The 23,092-nt window shown below is 47.0% G+C and overlaps 1 protein-coding gene across 2 annotated transcripts in view; it reads left to right on the top strand.

Moving 5' to 3' along the window:
• LOC137341950 (protein PML-like) overlaps positions 1-23,092 on the top strand; it is a 47,510-nt gene that overhangs the window by 5,798 nt on the left and 18,620 nt on the right. The window contains exons 1-6 of one of the 2 annotated variants that reach the window (XM_068005492.1): positions 4,411-4,491; positions 7,171-7,670; positions 10,538-11,121; positions 12,394-12,440; positions 15,757-15,919; positions 20,785-20,921. In XM_068005492.1, the coding sequence (XP_067861593.1) occupies positions 7,174-7,670; positions 10,538-11,121; positions 12,394-12,440; positions 15,757-15,919; positions 20,785-20,921 (1,428 nt within the window). In that variant the 5' untranslated portion in view covers positions 4,411-4,491; positions 7,171-7,173. Of the gene's footprint in view, positions 1-4,410; positions 4,492-7,170; positions 7,671-10,537; positions 11,122-12,393; positions 12,441-15,756; positions 15,920-20,784; positions 20,922-23,092 lie in introns of those variants that run through there. The other variant, XM_068005491.1, reaches the window with a different exon arrangement.

Genomic DNA, 23,092 nt, shown 5'->3' with positions numbered 1-23,092 from the left:
AGTTTAGAAGAATGAGAGGTGATCTTATTGAAACATATAAGATTCTGAGAGGACTAGAAGGGGTAGATGCTGAGAGGATGTTTCCCCTTGTGGGAGAGACTAGAACTAGGGGCCACAGTTTAAAAATAAGGGGTCTCCCATTTAAGACAGAGATGAGGAGAATTTTTTTCTCTGAGGGTCGTGAGTCTGTGGAACTCCCTTCCCCAGAGAGCGGTGGAGGCAGGGTCATTGAATATTTTTAAGGTTGAGTTAGATAGATTCCTGATTAACAAGGGAGTCAAAGGTTATAGTAGGTAGACTGGAAAATAGGGTTGAGGTCACAATCAGATCAGCCATAATTTTATCAAATGGCAGAGCAGGCTCGAGGGGCTGAATGGCCTACTCCTGCGCGTAATTTGTATGTTTGTATGTAAGTGACTTAAGGGAGAGTTTTTTCCAGGGGCGGACACAGAAGGAAGTGGGATTAGGAGGGGGAGGGAGATGTGGGTGGAGAGAGATACAAGGAAGTGATCAGAGATGGCCGTGTCGGTGATTGACATGATGGGAGTAGAGAGGCCACGTGAGATGGCAAGGTGGAGGGGGTGGCCGTGAATATGGGTAGGGGAGTTTATATGGAGGGAGAGATTAAGGGAGATTAGGAGGGCAGTGAACTCGGAAGAGAGAGAGCATGATGAGAGGAGGTTGAAATCAGCAAGGATGAGAAGTCGCTCGGTGCAGAGGCTGAGGGAGGAAAGCAGTGAAGATATCTCGGTGAGAAACTTGGCGTGGTACTTGGGTGGGCGGTGAAGAACGAGGATTTTAAAGGAGAGGCGAGGGGTGTGGAACAAGGTGAGATGCTCAAAGGAAGAGAAGGTGCCAGAGGAGCAGGGGGACAGACCAAGGTGTGATTAGGTGATAAGGGCCAAACCGCCACCGTGGCGGTCTGGGTGGGGCAAGTGGTGGAAGGTATGGCCAGGCAGGGAGGCTTCATTAAGGGGGAAGGTGTCATCACCCGTCACCCAGGTTTCCATCAAGGCCATGATGTTGATGCAGTCATCCACAATAAGCTCATGGATGGCAAGGGCCTTGTTCACAAGTGAATGGATGTTCTGGAGGGAGATGTGGAGAGGGATGATGTTAGCCGATCCACTGGCAGAGTGCACAGGGTCAGCGCTGGGTGGGGTGAGTGGGACGGGAAGGAGATTGGCAAGATTGGCTCTCAGTGGGCGTGCTGGGTGGGAAAGTCGGTGAGAGAGTAGGGTGGGGCAGTTGAGGTTGCTGCTCGTAAGGAGGCAGCGACGAGTGTCTCGATGGGCCCTGCGGAGGATGCCAAGAGAGGCACAGAGGGATGCTGTAGGCTTATCTAAGAGGGAGTCAAGCCTGCGATAGCAGCAGGAGAGTAGGAAGTTCGAGGAGTGGTAAAGGGGTGGGGTTGGGATTTGGGGGGCAGAGTACCCGAGAGGGGAGAAAGGAGGCATGACGACGGGAGGGAGGGGCCTAGAAGGGGTAAAGAAGAAAAAAGGGGGAAATAGAGTGATGGGCTCAGGTCTGGAGCAGCAGCCAAAATGCTGAAACCACTGTATGCTTCTCTCCAGCCTGATAAACCGTTCACCACTACTCTCTGCTTTCTGTCCCGTAGCCAATTTCGTACCCACGCAGCCACTGTCCCTATCATCCCAGGGGCTTCAATTTTGCTAACTAGCCTGTTGTGTGGCAATTTATCAAACGCTTTTTGAAAGTCCATATACATAACATCAACTGCACTGCCTTCATCAACCCTCTCTGTTATTTCATCGAAGAACTCAATCAAGTTTGTCAGACATGATTTGCCTTATCACAACTACCTCCTCCTTTACTGTAACATTGGCAGCATCCTCCTCTTTAGTGGAGACAGATGCAAAGTATTCATTTAGTACCTCAGCCATGCCCTCTGCTTCTACTAGAATATCTCCTTTTTGGTCTCTAATTAGCCCCATCCTTCATTTGTTTATCCTTTTTTACTCTTCATTTGTTTCTAAAAGATTTTATTATTCCCTTTTACGTTACCCACTAATCTTTTCTCATACACTCTCTTTGCCCCTCTTATTTCCTTTTTCAGTTCTCCTCTACACTTTCTGTATTCTGCTTGATTCTCTACTGTATTATGAATCTGACATTTATCATAAGCCTCCTTTTATCATATAATAGACTTGTTGGCAAAATTGAAGCCCGTGGGATTAAAGGCACAGTGGCAGCGTGGATACAAAATTGGCTAAGGGACAGAAAGCAGAGAGTAGTGGTGAATGGTTGTTTTTCAGACTGGAAGGAAGTATACAGTGGTGTCCCCCCAGGGGTCTCTATTAGGACCTTTTTGATATATATTAATGACCTGGACTTGGGTACACAGGGTATAATTTCAAAGTTTGCAGATGACACGAAACTCAGAAATGAAGTAAACAGTGAGGAGGATAGTAACAGACTTCAGGAGAACATGGACTGGTGAAATGGGCAGACAATGCAGAGGAGTGCGAAGTGATGCATTTTGGAAGGAAGAATGAGGAGAGGCAATATAAACTAAATGGTACAATTTTAAAGAGGGTGAAGGAACCTTTGAAGGTGGCAGGACAAGTTGATAAGGTTGTTAAAAAAGGATATGGGATCCTTGGCTTTATAAATAGAGGTACAGAGCACAAAAGCAAGGAAGTTGTTCTAAACCTTTATAAATTAGGCCTCAGCTGGAGTGTTGTGTCCAATTCTGGGCACCGCACTTTAGGAAGGATGTCAAGGCCTTGGAGAGGGTGCGGAGGAGATTTACTAGAATGGTACCAGGGATGAGGGACTTCAGTTATATGGAGAGATTAGAGAAGCTGGGATTGTTCTCCTTACAGCAGAGAAGGTTAAGGGGAGATTTAATAGAGGTGTTCAAAATTTTGAGGGGTTTTGATAGGGTAGATGGGGAGAAATTGTTTCAACTGGCAAGAGGGTCGGTAACCAGAGGACACAGATTTAAAGTAATTTGCAAAAGAACCAGAGGGGAGATGAGGAAACATTTTTTTTACACAGCGTGTTGTTATGATCTGGAATGCACTGCCTGAAAGGGTGGTGAAAACAGATTCAATAATAACTTTCAAAAGGGAATTGGATAAATATTTGAAAAAGAAAAATTTGCAGGGCTCTGGGGAAAGAGCAGGGGAGCGGGACTGATTGGATAGCTCTTTCAAAGAGCCGGCACAGGTACAATGGGCCGAATGACCTGTGCTGTATGATTCTATGAATTTTATTGAAAGGTACTATGTAAATACAAGTTGTTATTGAGTTCAGACTAACACTGCGCACATTTATAAGGTGGACACAGGGATGACAGTGCAGGGAACTTGTGTGACGTGTGTGGATAACGATATATGGGCCATCACGGATCCTCCGTGTATCAGTGCACATTTGCACTAAGTGTTGGGTAATTGAGTCAGGAGCAGAGGATCTGTGCTTGGGGAGCAAATAGCTGACCCTCTGACTCTGAGGTAAGAGTGCTACCACTGACCCTAGGCTGAAAATAACTGTTCCCCAATTACCTTATCAAAACCCCTCGTAATTTGAACACCTCTATCAGATCTTCTCTTAATCTTCTCTCCTCTAGTGAAAAGAACCCCAGTTTCTCCAGTCTTTCCTCATGATTAAAGCTTGTCAACCATCTTAACATCTTCTGTGCCATCTCCATGGCCTTGACACCATTCCTAAAGTAGGACACCTACAACTGGATAGAATGGGGGAAAAGATTCGATAGGGGCTGTTTTTGGGCGCAGGTAGCGTGATGTGCTATTACCCCGCGCCCAATGACCCCTGCGCAGGCAGGACACAAGTTTCGACCCACCCCAGGACTTACCTGCAATCGGCGTTCCGTTCCAGGTCTTGCACGTGGAATCATCGCAATTTGCACTTTCCACCACCAGAGGGAGCGCAATCCCTTAAAGGGAGGATGTTTCTTAGAAATTTCTTAAAGGTAGCTGGTACCTGTTATTTGCTGAAAATAAAGTCTACTGTCTGCACTGAGTCTGAATGGAGATCAGACATCGCACACGTAAAACACAGATGCAGGTCCCATCCCTATGTTTACATACCGATGAATTATGTTAAAACATTGAATAAAGGTTGTGCACGACTAAATCCCACATTCTAAAACCTGCACACCAATCTGCCGATCCGAGTTGGTTCCAGGCCTGCGAGAGTGCGTGCACCAAGATTCTATGCTGATGCACTAGAGACCTTGGGTGCAAGAGGTCGACAGAAGGAGGGACAGCCTATATCCGTGGGGCAGGGGGCGGCGGGGGCAGCGGGGGGCGGGGGGCGGGGGCGGGGCGGGGGGGGGTGCGGGGGGGGGTTGCGGGGGGGGGTTGCGGGGGGGGGGGGGGCGCGCAAGATGCCCTTCAGACATATACTCGGGAAACAGCGGGGGACGAAGTCAATGCCAGGCGCACAGCATCATGAACATGTTTGCAGTTCAGGAAGAAGTTCAATGCTTTGACATGAGTGGGCAAGGTGAGTGAGGTCAACTGTCAAGTGGTGTCTCCTACCAACTGCACTACACCCCCATCACCCACATACCAACAAACTCTTTCCATCAGTACTCAACTCTGCCAATCAGATGCTTCCTCTCACCCTTACACATTATCACTGTTTCAAGCCCCCACAGGCCACACACACTGACAGCTATTTAACCATGACAGGCACATCACCCAGACACACGTCCCACTTTCTTGCAGGAGAAGGTGGCACATATCAAGAGGCAGCAAGTGGTATTTAGCCCGTTGAGCTTGTTCCGCCATTCAGTGAGATCATGGTGGACCTGTGACCTCACTCCATATACCCACCTTAGCCCCATTCCCTTAATACCCTTGGTTCACAGAAATCTATCAATCTCAGATTTAAATTTCACAAGTGAGCTAGCATCAACTGCCATCTGCAGAAGAGTGTTCCAAACATCTCTCATCCTTTGCTTGTAGAAGCATTTCCTAACTGCACGACCTGGCTCTAAATGTTAGGCTATGTCCCCACGTCCTAGTATTCAAGTCTAGGAGACCTCCAAAAACAGTTACAAATGTCTCAGCAGCCAGAAGCAATAATCCAGCCACTAACCTGTAAATCTTGCATGGTCCCTTTAAATTGTGCTGGTGGGGGGGTCCTCCAGGCACTCTGAGACATGTTCAGATGGTCGGGGTTAAGACTGTGCGTTGAGTTGAGCGTTAAGTCCCAAGATGGTGTCTATCACTTGAAATCATCGTTGCACTCTGATTGAAGCTATTTTCTCCCTACTTTACATGATTCTAGCATTCGTTATCTGCGCCTGCACAGGCTCCTATACTAAGATGGCGTCTGGCGCACGTCACGCTGGAAATGTGCGTACGCATCCAAGACGCCACCTTGGATGTCGGAGAGGCCGTGTAGCGCCGAAACAATGGGCGCTACACGGCCCAATTTAGCACGCAGTATCTTTACTGTGGCCTACGATAAGGTTTGTGGGGGTTTATCATTACCTTTATATAAAACCTCAAATTCCATAGGCTATTTTAGAATGTCATTAGTGTGTCCTCCATATCTGATGGACTTGGCCCAGCAGCTCATTAAGCTCATAACATTTGAGCTAAGTACAACAGTTGGAGACACCTTCCACCATGTGATCATCGTAGACCCAAAAAGAAGAAAGAAAGGAAGAACTTGCATTTTGCATATACACCGCCTTTCACAACCTCAGGACTTCCCAAAGCATCTTACAGCCAATGAAGTACTTCTCTGAAGTGTAGCCACTGTTGTAATGTGGGAAATGCGGCAGCCAATTTACACACAGCAAGCTCCCAGAAACAGCAATGAGTTAATGATCAGGCAATCTGTTTTAGCGATGTTGGTTGAGTGATAAATATTGGCCATGACACTGGGGAGAACTCCCCTGCTGTACTTCGAATAGTGCCATGGAACCTTTTACATCCACCTGTGAGGGTAGACAGGTCATCAGTTTAACATCTAAAGCAAAAGACAGCATCTCCAACAGTCCAGCACTCCCTCAGTACTACACTGGAAGTGTTAGCCTAAATTATGTGCTCAAGTCTCAGGAGCTCCCACATTTTACTGGCCCTTCATTGTTTCTCGTTACTGAAGACCATTCTTTCACTGGTAAACTCAAACAATAAACTCAAATATAAAAAATTAAACTTATACCCAGCTAACTATTTACAATACAATTTCATGGGCAAGTCTCGAGGAAGAAGTTGAACTTTACACAAAAAAAGTTTAAGTAATCAGCCTCAGCTACACAGTGGCATTGAAGTCATTCCTACACTGACAGTTGAAATTTAGAACTAAACAATTGAAATGAAATTAGACTATCATTGACATGTGGTTAATCTCCCTACCGCTTATTCCAGGTGCTTCTGTCTGAAGCAGTAAAAACTGGTAGACTTGTGTCTTCAATGTTACAATACCCGATTAACCAACTGTCACTTTTACAGGTGTTAAACTGCAAGGGCTCAACAGCCCCACCAAACACTAATCCTTTATTACACTAAAGCTTCGATACTGTGAGATGTTATTGGTTGTTTTGCAGTCAAAGCAAACTTGAGTGGGTCACTTGGGGCACAGTTAGTGCAGGAAGAGGATGGTGCTGCCTCCGGAGCAGGTGTCCCCATTTTTTCCCAATTGGGTTGAAGACCTATCCATGTTACACACACAATACTTTCCACCAACGAGCGCTCACTGCTGCTCCCAGAAGTCGTCTCATCTCCATCATGGATCCCAGTGGAGTCTGAGCCAGGGGCAGGTCAATTGTATTCTTGCATAGTGTTTAATTGGTTCATTTATTCATTGATGGAATGTTTTGTTTGGCTGGACACTGTATGGATACCCTCAGGTGCTCTAACCTCAGTCATTCCCTTTATCCATCAGTACTAGGGGAACTAGGCTGCTGGTGTTTGAGCCCAGACAGCACCTATTCAAAACTGGGGGAATAAGGCACTGGTTCAGATGGTAAGTGGCTCTGTGTCTGCAGTAATACAGGGTTTCTGCTGTGACTGGGACTGTTAGTCTGAGCAAAGGACTGTCCCAGTAATTTAATTCTTCACAATAATCTCTCCGTTTTTTGATATAGTGCAGAGAGTCACACAAATAATTCTTTGTACTAATTATCATTTTTGTTCATTTTAATTTTAAAAAATTTTTCAAATGAAGGTGATGGAAACTGGGTCCGAGGCTGAAGAATTTGAGTGTGGAGTTTGCTGTAAACAGCTCGACAGACCCAAGCTGCTCCCTTGCCTGCACAGTATTTGTCAGGCGTGCCTGCGGAATGAGTGGGCCGGTCATGGCGATGCCACCTGCCCCGTCTGCAGTGCCCCCACTGACGGAGAGGTCACCAACTTACAGGACAACACGTTCATTGCGAACCTGGTGGCCAAGCTGCAGTTGAGGAGGAGGATTGGGTTGGGGTCGGACATCTCGTGTGGTCCGTGTCTGGCTTGTGGTGACGACAGACCTGCCACTTCCCTGTGCTTTGAGTGCGATAAGTTCTTGTGCCTGAGATGCTGCCATTCTCACCAGCTGTTCATGGAGAACTACAGTCACTTGGTGGAGACCCTGGATAATCTGAGGAAGTTGGGCTGTGAAGACTTTGTTACTTTAGCAAGGAACAAGAAACAGATCGTTTGTCCCGACCACAGAGAGCAGCGCATCAGGTAATAACGTCTCCTCTGCTCACGGTACGGGTGGCTGATCCCACAGTTTATATCCCCTCCCCCCCCCCAACACCTTGGCCTTCAGGCCTCCCCACGTCATGCACTATCCCTAATTGAGAGGGTGGGTGTAAGTATAGGTGTACCAGGTAAAATAGCCACAGTAAGTTTCTCTTAATCTAAAATATATATCCAAATATTAAAGTGGCATTCTGCAATGGTTATATAAGGTCGGGCTAGGAGTATCATAGACATTACCTCTCGTCCATGAGAAGAGATAAGAAATAAAGTATACAGTAAATCAGTCAAGAGTAAAGTATGAATACAGTTGTTTCATATATGTACTGGGAAGAGATAAGACTTTGAAGGCTACAGAGAACTAATGGAAATAGGGATATATGATGATATCCTATAATACCCCACATAAGGGCAATGGGGATATATGACAATATCCTATAATACCCCCACATAAGGGCAATGGGGATATATGACAATATCCTATAATACCCCACATAAGGGCAATGGGGATATATGACGATATCCTATAATACCCCACATAAGGGCAATGGGGATATATGATGATATCCTATAATACCCCACATAAGGGCAATGGGGATATATGACGATATCCTATAATACCCCACATAAGGGCAATGGGGATATATGACGATATCCTATAATACCCCACATTAGGGCAATGGGGATAAATGACAATATCCTATAATACCTCCACATAAGGGCAATGGGGATATATGACGATATCCTATAATACCCCCACATAAGGGCAATGGGGATATATGACGATATCCTATAATACCCCACATTAGGGCAATGGGGATATATGACGATATCCTATAATACCCCACATTAGGGCAATGGGGATATATGACGATATCCTATAATACCCCACATAAGGGCAATGGGGATATATGACGATATCCTATAATACCCCACATTAGGGCAATGGGGATATATGACGATATCCTATAATACCCCACATAAGGGCAATGGGGATATATGACGATATCCTATGAACCCAACAGTGGGTAGCCCAGCTGGTCCGAGCCCACCACTAGTTGAGGTGCCTCATCCTCTGACTTTGCCCTTTCCTCATATGGAAGACACCCTGTTCGACTGAGATTGGCAACTCACCACAAGGAGCCACACCATACCACACCGTACCGGCAGATAGCATGGCACCACCATACTTTATATTCATACTAAAGCAGGCTCTGAACAAAAAAATGTTTCAAACCACTATGGTGTTATTTTTTGACAGAGTGTAACATCAGCACACAATCCTCTGAGGACCAGGGTACCATTGAAGTGTGAATCAATTATCGATGTAAAAGGCTGGGTTTGTAGGGGTGGCTCTGCTCTATTGGAAGGAGATCAGGTGATGAAGATCACATACCTGTGATGGAGCCCATCCAATTTTACGCCATTAATTTAAATGATGGGAAATGATGCAGGCTCCATTAAGGACCAGCCTTATCGCCTGATGTTTCTCTGCACTTCAGCACCATGAAGGGAAAATCTGTGCCCTTTCAAAATGCCAAAAGTCTCAAGACCGAAGCCCAGGCTGCCTTTTCCCCGTTTATGCTCAGTGTTTGTTTTGTTCCCTCTGTGAAGCGTTTTGGGATGTTTTTCATTGTTGAAGGTGTTATATAAATGCAAGTTCTCTTGAAGTAACTATTTAATAGCTCTACTATTTCTTTGCCATCAGATTCCGCTTCCTGTTATCATTTTAAATGGACTAATATTTCCTTTTTTCTTACTGTGTACATTTGAAGAGCTTGTATTATTACTCGAGATGTTCCCAGAAATCTCATGTTCAATTCTTCTTTTGCCTTTTCTCATTACTTTTTTTTCCACCTTATCCCTAATACTAATCTACTTTCCAATTTGATCTGAGCTGAGTATCTGTCCCCATATCCTTTCCACCACCAAGGCCGCCTACTTCCACCTCTGTAACATTGCCCGTCTCCGCCCCTGCCTCAGCTCATCTGCTGCTGAAACCCTTATCCATGCCTTTGTTACCTTTAGACTCGACTATTGCAATGCTCTCCTGGCCGGCCTCCCATCTTGCATCCTCTGTAAACTTGAGCTCATCCAAAACTCTGCTGCCAGTATCCTAATTCACATCAAGTCCTGTTCACCCATCACCCCTGTGCACGCTGATGTACATTGGCTCCCGGTCCACCAACGCATCTATTTTAAAATTCTTATCCTTGTTTTCAAATCCCTATCTCTGTAACCTTGTCTAGCACTACATTCCTCTGAGATCTCTGCGCTCCTCCAATTCTGGCCTCTTGCGCATCCCCGATTTTCATCGCTCCACCATTGGCGGCCATGCCTTCAGCTGCCTAGATGTGGAGATGCCGGTGATGGACTGGGGTTGACAATTTTAAACAATTTTACAACACCAAGTTATAGTCCAACAATTTTATTTTAAAATCCACAAGCTTTCGGAGGCTTCCTCTTTCCTCAGGTGAATGTGGCTTCCTCCACGTTCACCTGAGGAAGGAGGAAGCCTCCGAAAGCTTGTGGATTTTAAAATAAAATTGTTGGACTATAACTTGGTGTTGTAAAATTGTTTACAATTCAGCTGCTCTGGAATTCCCTCCCTAAACCCCTCCGCCTCTCTATCTCTCTCTCTCATTTAAGATGATCCTTAAAACCTATCTCTTTGACCAAGCTTTTGGTCACCTGCCCTAATCTCTCCTTATGTGGCTCAGTGTCAATCTTTGTCTGATTATGCTCCTGTGAAGCGACGTTTTACTACGTTAAAGGCGCTATATAAATGCAAGTTGTTGTTATTACATCTCTACTTCACCACATTGGCCTTTCTGTGTTTGGTTTATTTACAGGTTTTTCTGTAAGACATGTTCCACGAGCATTTGTTGCAACTGCCTGTTGCTTCATCACATTTCCCCAGATCACTGTTACCATGACATTAAGGAGGAGGTTGCCCTGAAGAAGGGAGAGTTGAAACAAATGACAGATGCAACCCAAGAAAATCACAATAAATTTACTGAAACCTACACAGATTTGAAATCCCTGATGGGAAGCCTGGACTTGGTGAAGAATGACACCGAAGTGTTGATAAAACAAAAGGCTTCTGCCATGATACAAGAGATTAATAAGCAGGGGGAGGGGCTGCTGAGGGAGCTGGAAACCGAGCACGACTCAGAGCACAGCAGACTGTTGGAGAGGCTGAATCGAACAGAACAGATAATTAAAAGAATGGGAGCCGGGAAAGAGCTGGCAGGAAAATTGCTGAAGTTTGGCAATAACGAGGAGATGATGGAGATGTATAAAACAGTCGAATCAGCGCTGGCCGCCCTAGCGGGAGAGACGTCAGTAGTTGTGAGCAAGGAAGCCATCTTGCTAGAGTTTATGGAATGCACGCTGGAAGCACAGATTCTGCTCGGTTCTTTCATCCCCAAGAAAGGTAAATAACACTTAATATGGGGAGACCAAAACTAGAAGCCATAAATATACGATAGTCACCAATAAATCGATAGGGTATTCGGGAGAAACTTCTTTACCCAGAGAGTGGTCAGAATGTGGAACTCGCTCCCACGTGGAATAGTTGAGGCAAATAGCATAGACGCCTTTAAGAGGAAGCTAGCTAAACACATGAGGGAGAAAGGAATAGAAAAATATGCTGATGGGGTGAGATGAAGAGAGGAGGGAGGAGACTTGTGTTGAGCATAAGCACCGACATAGACCAGTTGGGCTGAATGGTCTTTCCATGCTGTACATTCTATGTAATTCTATGTAATATAAAAATCAGGGGGGGCTGGATGGTGCAGTGGGTTAGACACTGGATGATAAAATTAATAAACCACTGGATGGTGCAGTAGATTAGATATTGGATGGTGCAGTGGGTTAGAAACTATTTGTCAGTAGATTTGATGCCGGATATGCAGTAGGTTAGCAGCTGATTGGGAGTAGATTAGATGCTGGGTGGTGCAGTGTGTTATAAACTGGTTGGTGTTAGGAAAGGAAAAAATTTCTTAGTACAGTACATGCTGTCGTCTGAAATTGGGGTGAAAGTGAACTATTAGCACAGTGTAGAGGGAGCTTTACTCTGTATCTAACCCATGGTGAACCTGCCCTGGGATTGCTTGATGGGACAGTGTAGACGGAGCTTTACTCTGTACCTAACCTGTGCTGTGCCTGACCTGGGAGTGTTTGATGGGATAGTGTAGATGGAGCTTTACTCTGTATCTAACCCGTGCTGTACCTGCCCTGGGAGTGTTTGATGGGATAGTGTAGATGGAGCTTTACTCTGTATCTAACCCGTGCTGTACCTGCCCTGGGAGTGTTTGATGGGACAGTGTAGAGGGAGCTTTACTCTGTATCTAACCCGTGCTGTACCTGCCCTGGGAGTGTTTGATGGGACAGTGTAGAGGGTGCTTTACTCTGTATCCAGCCCTTGCTGTACGTACCCTGGGAGTGTTGATGTTAATGATATGTGAAGCTGCCCTGAGACCCGAGCCCTTACTCTAACCCTCTCTGGTATAATGTGCATTGCTTATAGCTCTGCCTTTGATTAAGGATCCTCACTGATGTTCATCCCATCTTATTTTTGAAATGTGAAGCTTGCTTCTGCTGAGCAATGAGCACCAGTGCTTGGTTTATCCCATTGCATGGGCATTACTGAAATCTGACCTCGGTAACAAACCATCTCCGTCTGATTTTCTCTTGTTGGTTTTAGAGCAGAGTGAGGAAGCTGGAACTTCTGAAGTTGACGAGGTTCTGATGGTAAGTAGTGGGAGCTGTGGGGAGGGAGAGGCTGGTCGAAGCTGCAATCCGATTGGTTGTTTAACCCTTTATGCCACATGTGTGATGCCCAACTCTGTGGTGTTGTTGGAGCACGTTTTATTAACACCACATTTCAAGCCAAACAAAATATATGGCCTACAAGCTGACTGGCTACCAGTCACAAAATCAGGCCACCTTTTAAAGGGAGGATGCCCGCCTTTAAAGGGGAGGTATATAGTTCTCTCTCTCACTGAAAATAAAGATTTGCATTGTTGAAGAATGGCGGAAAGCAGCACAATAGTAAAACTGGAACCTTCAGCGGTGAAGTCCTGGCCGTGGCGTCCCGCTGTGAGAGGTGCAGCAACGAAGGGTGGCTCTTTTTTGGGACAGAGGCTCAACTTCCGAGTGCAGGCAGCCTGTAAGGAGGGGCTGCAGCAGGTTAATGCAGCCTGCTCTGGACCTGGGACCAGTTGGGAAACAACTTCTAGATAATTGAACAAGTTTCAAAGGAGGTGGGCCCTCCTTTGCATACTTGCCTCTTTCTCCGTGGAAGAAAGAAAAAATGACTTGCGTTTTCACATGCTCAGGATGTCCCATAGTATTTTCTAATCAATGGATTACTGTCTTTTTAAATGTAGGCACTGTTGTTACGCAGGCAACACAACAACCAATTTGTTTACAAATAACAAATTAGATAAATGTTTTAGTGATGTTGGTTGAGGGATAAATATTGGCCAGGACACTGGGAGAACTCCCCAGCACTTCTTCGAATGATGCCATGGGATCTTTTACATCCACTTGAGATAGGGATATAGGGTTGCCATCTCTGGTTGGACATATTCCTGGAGAACTCCCAACTCCAACATCCCTGCATTGTCAAACAGCCTTTTTTCCCATTCCCAACATTTCTATAACTGATAAACAAAAGTATTCAAAGAATATGAAAAAAACATAATTTTTTTTAATGCCGTGATGATTTTCCTCCAGGGTTGCTCACAGCAGTGTCCAGGAGATTAATCTTCAATACCTCAAGACAGTCCCGGAGGGTTGGCAACCCTAATCTGAGAGGGCAGGTTTAACGTCTCATCTGAAAGATGGCATCTTCGACAGTGCAGCACTCCCTTAGTACTGCACTGGGAGTGGGTTTTTTTTGATTTTTTTTATTCGTTCATGGGATGTGGGCGTCGCTGGCGAGGCCGACATTTATTGCCCATCCCTAATTGCCCTTGAGAAGGTGGTGGTGAGCCGCCTTCTTGAACCGCTGCAGTCCGTGTGGTGAAGGTTCTCCCACATTGCTAATGTGTTAGGGAGTTCCAGGATTTTGACCCAGCGACAATATATTTCCAATTCGGGATGGTGTGTGACTTGGAGGGGAATGTGCAGGTGGTGTTGTTCCCACGTGCCTGGTGCCCTTGTCCTTCTAGGTGGTAGAGGTCGTGGGTTTGGGAGGTGCTGTCGAAGAAGCCTTGGTGAGTTGCTGCAGTGCATCCTGTAGATGGTACACACTGCAGCCACTGTGTGCCAGTGAATGTTTAGGGTGGTGGATGGGATACCAAACAAACAACGGGCTGCCTTGTCCTGGATGGTGTCGAGCTTCTTGAGTGTTGTTGGAGCTGCACTCATCCAGGCAAGTGGAGAGTATTCCATCACACTCCTGACTTAACATAAGAACATAAGAACATAAGAAATAGGAGCAGGAGTAGGCCAATTGGCCCCTCGAGCCTGCTCCGCCATTCAATAAGATCATGTCTGATCTGATCCTAACCTCAAATCTAAATTCATGTCCAATTTCCTGCCCGCTCCCCGTAACCCCTAATTCCCTTTACTTCTAGGAAACTGTCTATTTCTGTTTTAAATTTATTTAATGATGTAGCTTCCACAGCTTCCTGGGGCAGCAAATTCCACAGACCTACCACCCTCTGAGTGAAGAAGTTTCTCCTCATCTCAGTTTTGAAAGAGCAGCCCCTTATTCTAAGATTATTCCCCCTAGTTCTAGTTTTACCCATCCTTGGGAACATCCTTACCGCATCCACCCGATCAAGCCCCTTCACAATCTTATATGTTTCAATAAGATCGCCTCTCATTCTTCTGAACTCCAATGAGTAGAGTCCCAATCTACTCAACCTCTCCTCATATGTCCGCCCCCTCATCCCCGGGATTAACCGAGTGAACCTTCTTTGTACTGCCTCGAGAGCAAGTATGTCTTTTCTTAAGTATGGAGACCAAAACTGTATGCAATATTCCAGGTGCAGTCTCACCAATACCTTATATAACTGCAGCAATACCTCCCTGTTTTTATATTCTATCCCCCTAGCAATAAAAGCCAACATTCTGTTGGCCTTGTAGATGGTGGAAAGGTTTTGGGGAGTCAGGAGGTGAGTCACTCGGTGCAGAAAACCCAGCCTCTGACCTGCTCTTGTAGCCACAGTATTTACGTGGCTGGTCCAGTTAAGTTTCTGGCCAATGGTGACTCCCAGGATGTTGATGGCGGGGGATTCAGCGATGATAATGCCGTTTAATGTCAAGGGGTGGTGGTTAGACTCTCTCTTGTTGGAGATGGTCATTGCCTGGCACTTGTCTGCGCAAATGTTACTTGCCACCTATCAGCCTAAGCCTGGATGTTGTCCAGGTCTTGCTGTATGTGGGCACGGACTGTTTCAATATCTGAGGGGTTGCGAATGGAACTGAACACTGTGCAATCATCAGCAAACATCCCCATTTCTGACCTTATGATGGAGCAGCTGAAGATGGTTGGGCCTAGGATACTGCCCTGAGGAACTCCTGCAGCAATGTCCTGATTGGCCTCCAACAACCACTACCATCTTCCTTTGTGCTGGGTATGACTCCAGCCACTGGAGAGTTTTCCCCCTGATTCCCATTTTACTAGGGCTCCTTGATGCTACATTCGGTCAAATGCTGCCTTGATGTCAAGGGCAGTCACTCTCACCTCACCTCTGGAATTCAGCTCTTACGTCCATGTCTGCCTGGATTATTGTGCTCAAGTCTCTGGAGTGGTGCTTGAACCCACAACCTTCTGACTTGAAGGCGAGAGTCCTACCAACTGAGCCAAAGTTGACACTTGGATGGTGTGGCCCACAGGATTTGATGCTCCCCTGCCCTCTCAAGGATGCAGGATGATGACATGTTTCCCTTTCCACAGTACTCGAGCACACAGTACTAGGCGCAGGACACCTGCCATGGGATACCCTAATGCAAATTTTGCTCCAACTTAATTCTGCCCCAAGAGGGAGGGAGTCTTATCACAGTGATGCTCTATCAGTTCCTCTAGTATTCATTACTGTTGTTCTGCTTGCAGGCCAAGTTATTGAATCACCACCAGGAGAGAACCCCGTCAGGCGAGGGCCCAGCCAACCTCGAGGCTCTCCCAGCAGGCGAAGAGATGGTCCTCCCTCCGTTGCTCAGGGCAACCATGGATTGCATTGACGAGGTTGAGTTTGGAGGCGTGGTGCTACCGTTCAGCAAGTATCTCTTTTATTTTTGACACCTTACTCACCTGCCCCGACCTCCTCCTCCTCCTCCTCTAGGGGCCACACTTGCTAAGCAGCTGGGTCATAAAAAAAAAAACGGGAGTCCCGCTGGATTGACGCTGGGACAAGCTTAATCCTGACCAATCCCAGTGAGTGCTGGCCCCAGTGGGTCTTCGGGGCCAGATTCATTTCCATGTTGATGAGCTCCCGGTGGTGTGTGCCCACTGCTTGGTGGTCCAGCTCAGGCGGAGGGGTGGTAAACAGCTGCCGCACCTGCTGAAGACCGGAAACATTTTTGGGTGGATTTGACACCCCAATGTCCGGGGCCTTAACAATGCTGGATGCCAGCAATTCACCAGAGTTGATAAGGTGATATTGAACTTTTCCTGTCATTAACATCTAATTTGAATACCCCACCCAAGTATAGGACATATTCAATGTCCATGGACATGGGTGTACTCGGACATGGGTATACATGGACAAATACTGGATGTCAGGGACCGAGTGCAATGGCTCCCCGGCCAACCACCCTGCAGAATCTGTTGCAAAATGTCTTATGTTCTTACCACAGAATCATTTAGAAATTACAGCACAGGAAACCAGGTCCAGTCCATGTTGGAGTTTATCCTCCATGAGAGCAGTATGCTAATCCCATGAGCTCGCCCTGTTCCCATATCCCTTTATCCCCCTTTCCTTCAATCACCTCTCGAACCTGTTCTTAAATGTTGACATGGTCTCTGCTTCAGTCACTAACTCCAGTAATGTAAAGAATCTTACAACACCAGGTTATAGTCCAACAATTTTATTTGAAAATCACAAGCTTTCGGAGGCTTTCTCCTTCGTCAGGTGAATGTGGGAATCCTTGAACGTTTCGCATTTATATTCAGAGAACAATACCTGATGATTACAGATAATCTTTCCAACTGCCCGTTGTCAAGGCAATCAAAGTGTTCAGACAGAGAGGTGTTACCTACAGGACCACTGAATATACAAAAGGCCAGAACACAAGACAGAGAGAGAGAGGGAGAAACATCCGAAAGGAAGAGAAAGACAGAGAATGACCCGTTGTATTAAAAACAGAGAACTTTTATTCGCTGGTGGGGTTACGTGTAGCGTGACATGAACCCAAGATCCCGGTTGAGGCCGTCCTCATGGGTGCGGAACTTGGCTATCAATTTCTGCTCGACGATTTTGCGTTGTCGTGTGTCTCGAAGGCCGCCTTGGAGAATGCTTACCCGAAGATCGGTGGCTGAATGTCCTTGACTGCTGAAGTGTTCCCCGACTGGGAGGGAACCCTCCTGTCTGGCGATTGTTGCGCGGTGTCCATTCATCCGTTGTCGCAGCGTCTGCATGATCTCGCCAATGTACCATGCTCCGGGGCATCCTTTCCGCAACGTATGAAGTAGACAACGATGGCCAACCGATTCTGAGGAGTAGTCCATGGTGAGCTTGATGGTGGGATGGAACTTGTTGATAACATCGAATCTCCATCAAAGACGGGCACCTCAGCACCTCACTCTACCGCAAGCCCACGGACAACCTCACGATGCTCCACTTTTCCAGCTTCTACCCTAACCACATCAAAGAGGCCATCCCCTATGGACAGGCCCTGCGAATACACAGGATCTGCTCAGACGAGGAGGAACGCGATGGACACCTACAGACGCTGAAAGATGCCCTCGTAAGAACGGGATATGACGCTGAACTCGTCAATCGACAGTTCCAACGGGCCACAGCGAAAAATCGCATAGACCTCCTCAGAAGACTAACACGGGACGCAACCAACAGAGTACCCTTCGTCGTCCAGTACATCCCCGGAGCGGAGAAACTACGCCATGTTCTCCGCAGCCTTCAACATGTCATCGATGACGACGAACACCTCGCTAAAGCCATCCCCACACCTCCACTACTCGCCTTCAAACAGCCACCCAACCTCAAACAGACCATCGTTCGCAGCAAATTACCCAGCTTTCAGGAGAACAGCGTCCATGACACCACACAACCCTGCCACGGCAACCTCTGCAAGACATGCCAGATCATCGACACAGATACCATCATCACACGAGAGGACACCACCCACCAGGCACATGGTTCATACTCCTGTGACTCGGCCAACGTTGTCTACCTCATTGTCTACCGCAGGAAAGGATGCCCCGGAGCATGGTACATTGGCGAGTCCATGCAGACGCTGCGACAACGGATGAATGGACACCGCGCAACAATCGCCAGACAGGAGGGTTCCCTCCCAGTCGGGGAACACTTCAGCAGTCAAGGACATTCAGCCACCGATCTTCGGGTAAGCATTCTCCAAGGCGGCCTTCGAGACACACGACAACGCAAAATCGTCGAGCAGAAATTGATAGCCAAGTTCCGCACCCATGAGGACGGCCTCAACCGGGATCTTGGGTTCATGTCACGCTACACGTAACCCCACCAGCGAATAAAAGTTATCTGTTTTTAATACAACGGGTCATTCTCTGTCTTTCTCTTCCTTTTGGATGTTTCTCCCTCTCTCTCTCTGTCTTGTGTTCTGGCCGTTTGTATATTCGGTGGTCCTGTAGGTAACACCTCTCTGTCTGAACACTTTTCATACGTTGCGGAAAGGATGCCCCGGAGCATGGTACATTGGCGAGATCATGCAGACGCTGCGACAACGGATGAATGGACACCGCGCAACAATCGCCAGACAGGAGGGTTCCCTCCCAGTCGGGGAACACTTCAGCAGTCAAGGACATTCAGCCACCGATCTTCGGGTAAGCATTCTCCAAGGCGGCCTTCGAGACACACGACAACGCAAAATCGTCGAGCAGAAATTGATAGCCAAGTTCCGCACCCATGAGGACGGCCTCAACCGGGATCTTGGGTTCATGTCACGCTACACGTAACCCCACCAGCGAATAAAAGTTCTCTGTTTTTAATACAACGGGTCATTCTCTGTCTTTCTCTTCCTTTCGGATGTTTCTCCCTCTCTCTCTCTGTCTTGTGTTCTGGCCGTTTGTATATTCGGTGGTCCTGTAGGTAACACCTCTCTGTCTGAACACTTTGATTGCCTTGACAACGGGCAGTTGGAAAGATTATCTGTAATCATCAGGTATTGTTCTCTGAACGTAAATGCGAAACGTTCAAGGATTCCCACATTCACCTGACGAAGGAGAAAGCCTCCGAAAGCTTGTGATTTTCAAATAAAATTGTTGGACTATAACCTGGTGTTGTAAGATTCTTTACATTTGTCAACCCCAGTCCATCACCGGCATCTCCAAATCATAACTCCAGTGATGCATTCCGCAGTCTCGGAAGCCTCTGTGTATAAAGTTTCTCCTGCTCTATGTCCTAAATCTCATATATTTAAAGTATCTCTATGTCCCCTCGTTCTCGACCCTACAATCACCAGAAGCAGTCTGTTTCTATCCACTGAGTCCCATCCCATCATAATTTGAAACACCTCCATCAAACCATCCCGTAATCGCCTCTCTTCCAATGAAAAGCCCCAATTTTTGTGTCTTTCTTTGTATTTGTATTTCTTCATACCAGACAGCACCCTGGTGAATCTGCACTGGCCCCTCTCAACATCCTTCCTATAGTGCGGAGCCCAAAATTTCCCACAGTACTCCAACTGTGGTCTTACTGAGGTTTTATATAGATTCACCATTACATCTCCACTTTTATATTCTATACCTCTTGTCGTAAAGCCCAGGATTCTATTAGCCTTTTTATGGCCCCATCCACTTGAGGTGCTGCTTGTAATGTCTTGTTAACCTGAATCCCCAAATCCCTCTGCTCTTCCGCATCACTTAGTTTTCCCCATTCAAAGTATATTTATTACTTTTATTTTTTGTATCAAAATGTACACCTCACATCTACTGACGTTGAATTCCATTTGTCACTTTTTTGCCCATTCCACCATCTTATCGATATCCATTGGTCCGCTGAATTATTTACTGTGCCTCATTTTTTAGTATCATCTGCAAATTTGAACACCACTCCCTTTAGCCCTATATCCAAATCATTGACGTACACAGTGAACAGGAGTGGTCCCAGACAGAACCCTGTGGGACCATGCACTCTGAGGAACTGCCTTCAACTCCTGCTCTTTGTTTCTCCCTTCTATCTAGTTTTTAATCCATCCCCAAATTCCATACTCCTTAATCTTCTCCAGAAGTCTCCTGTGTGGTACCTGCTCGATGACTTTCTCACCACATCCACTGCATTTCCCCCCATGCACCATATCCGTCACCTCCTCAAAGAACTCTGGCCCAGAAATTGGATCATGCAGTGTCCGGTCACTGAAGGATCCAATATCTCTGTGCCGGGAGACCACCACATGCCAAATTGGTCAGGCCACACATCTGAATTCAATGTTAGGCCCATTTCCTATGTAAATCCAGGGCCTAACACCAGTTCCAGGCCCTTCTCCCATATTCGATCGGGACTGATCGCAGCGCAGTTTTCCTGGCCTTAAGCAGCCAAACCAGTGGCTTTTAAAGGGACAGCTGGAGGCTGCCAGAAAAAGGTAACTAACAACATTTTTTACCAGTGCTCTTCCTGGCTCCATATTGAAACTGCGGGCAGTTATCAGCCACCGCTCGCCCCCCTCACCCTTCCCCAGACTCACTGTGGATCTGGTGCTGGCCGATCTTCGTCCTCTGGTGCACTGCCTCCTGGGGTGCGATTAGCGATCCCAGCTCACCAGTCACATCCTGATGACCAATTTCTCGTGTTCCTGTTGTGCATCGGTTTCAGTGCGGTGGGAGTAGGCATAGTAACAGCAGCTGGTACACTCGGCTTCTAGCTCCATGAAGGCATTGCCCAGCGAGGGGTGTTGCAATATAATGGGTTGTTCTTGTCTCTTCCTGTAGGCTCTTCCCAAGGTTCTGGCCCAGGACCAAGTGGCAGAGCACCATTCACACGTGAGGGGGGGCAAGTGGAGCGGCCAGGAGAAGAGGAGGAGGGGTCAGAGCAGCCTGTGAGCCCAGGTCCTGACTCCAGTGCATGGGTAAGGGATTGGTGTCCAAGTAGGCCTTCTTTCAGACGCCAGTTAATGCAGCGGCACAAGATATTAGCTTCAACCTTAGAGTCCGAGAATGTGCAGCAGAGCACATCTGATAATGCTGTGGGGCTGTGAGAGGGATTTGCACCAACGCTGAACAGCATGGAGCCACAGTGTCATCTTCACAGCCATCTACAGGGGAGCCCCAAGGCAGGAAGGGACCAAGCACAGAGCAGCAGTCTTTCAGGAGCATTGCAACTGAAGCTGTGCAGACCTCGGGCACCCAGTGGCAGGAGTGCGTCACTGCCAGCATGGAAAGAATAGGCGATTGTGTGGAACGGGCAGTGACGGTGGGCCTCAGCAGCATCGGAGAAACCCTGTGATCTGTTCTCACGCAGCCTGCCGGACCTCCAGCCGTGGGGCCCAGCTTGACCGCAGGAAGCACCCAGGAAGGTGGCTTCTTCTCAAAGTGCCTGAGCGCGGGCACCGGCAGCCGCAGTGTGGTCACGAGTGGCTCCCACTGTCGGAGGGATACATGGAGCTCTGAGTTAGTGCCTGGGAGGGACGGAGTGAGTGGTGGCATCTGCCGGGAAGGGCTGAATGTACTGGGGCCTGTGTATTCTTCCTCTGACAGATCTAGAGAAGGAAGAGAGGTTAGTAATAATTTGCTGAGGAGCAGAGTTCACAGTAGAGGGAGTAACATGGCGGTTTCATGATATGGTTTGCTGACCATAATGCAGCGTACAACAGGATGAGATGGCTAAGTTCATCACAAACCCACAGCTGCTCTCCTACTTCTGCTTGTCCAACACCCTCTGTGATCTCCCTCCCTAGAATTTTCAGGATTTCTTCCCTGCAAGAGGTTAGAGCTCTTAGGAGCCTGCCATCTGAGTATTATGGGCTGTCTTGTCCTTGGACAAGGAAGGCATAAAGTGAGAATGACGTATTGTTAGCATGGCATGCGGTGAAACCTAGCTGTCAGAGTGAGAACCCAAAATGCAGATGAGGGACTTCAGTTACATGGAGAATCTGGGGTTGTTCTCCTTAGAGCAGAGAAGGTTAAGAGAAGATTTAATAGAGGTGTTCAAAATCATGAAGGGTTTTGATAGAGTAAATAAGGAGAAACTGTTTCCATCGGTAGGAGGGTCGGTAACCAGAGGACACAGATTTAAAGTAATTGGCAAAAGAACCAGAGGGGAGATGAGGAGAATTTTTTTTATGCAGTGAGTTGTTCTGATCTGGAATGCACTGCCTGAAAGGGTGGTGGAAACAGATTCAATAATAACTTTCAAAAGGGAATTGGATAAATACTTGAAAAGGAAAAATTTGCAGAGCTATGGGGAATGAGTGGGGGAGTGGGACTAATTGGATAGCTCTTTCAAAGAGCTGGCACAGGCACGATGGGTCGAACGGCCTCAATCTGTACTGTAAGGTTCTATGACAGGCGCCTGCACGAAACAATTAGATTCCATGTTAGGATTTTTGTGGGGTGAATGCATGTAGGTATGTGAGTGAATGCTGGGGGGCGTTAAGGACACAGTCCTGTTTCATGAGTATTGATGGTAAGCAATTAAATTAACATAGTGTGAGGGGAAGGTCACTAAGTGGCAGACATGCTTAGTCCATTCTTAAAAGGTGTACCTGACACTCTTATCTTGCTTGATCTGGTGATGTTGATTTAGTTGACACTGACTGCTGCTACTTTCCATTCCCCCTAGCCAGCTCTCCTTGTGGCACTCTGTGCCAACATGGGGCTCCCACCTCTGCTTCACTTCCTATAACAGCACTTCCACTGCTACCTCTGCAAACGGGGGTGAGGGAGGGGGTGCGGGGAGTAGGGACTCTATCCTCTTGCAGACCCATTGGACACTCTTTATTCTCGGAACCTTTTTTTTATTATGTTGCAGCAAAAAATCCATTGTGATGGTGACTGCCCATTTAAGCTGCTGCAGGCCTTTAAATCCTGCAGCAGCATGCTAATTCCCAGTGCCAGTGGGTAAACCCCCAGTCAGAGGGGATTTGCCTGAGTTATCACAATGAGGAAGAGCCCAGAGTCTCCAGTGGGGTCTGTGATCATGGTCTGGTCACTTCTGATTGGGTTTGCACATGATTAGACAACCCAGGCCAGTGTTTTTGTATCACTGTTTGTTATAAACCAATCACATTCTATGACAACT

The sequence above is a fragment of the Heptranchias perlo genome, chromosome 25 (assembly GCF_035084215.1).
Source record: "Heptranchias perlo isolate sHepPer1 chromosome 25, sHepPer1.hap1, whole genome shotgun sequence".
Taxonomy (NCBI): Eukaryota; Metazoa; Chordata; class Chondrichthyes; order Hexanchiformes; family Hexanchidae; genus Heptranchias; species Heptranchias perlo.
This window is presented reverse-complemented; position numbering and strand designations above follow the sequence as displayed.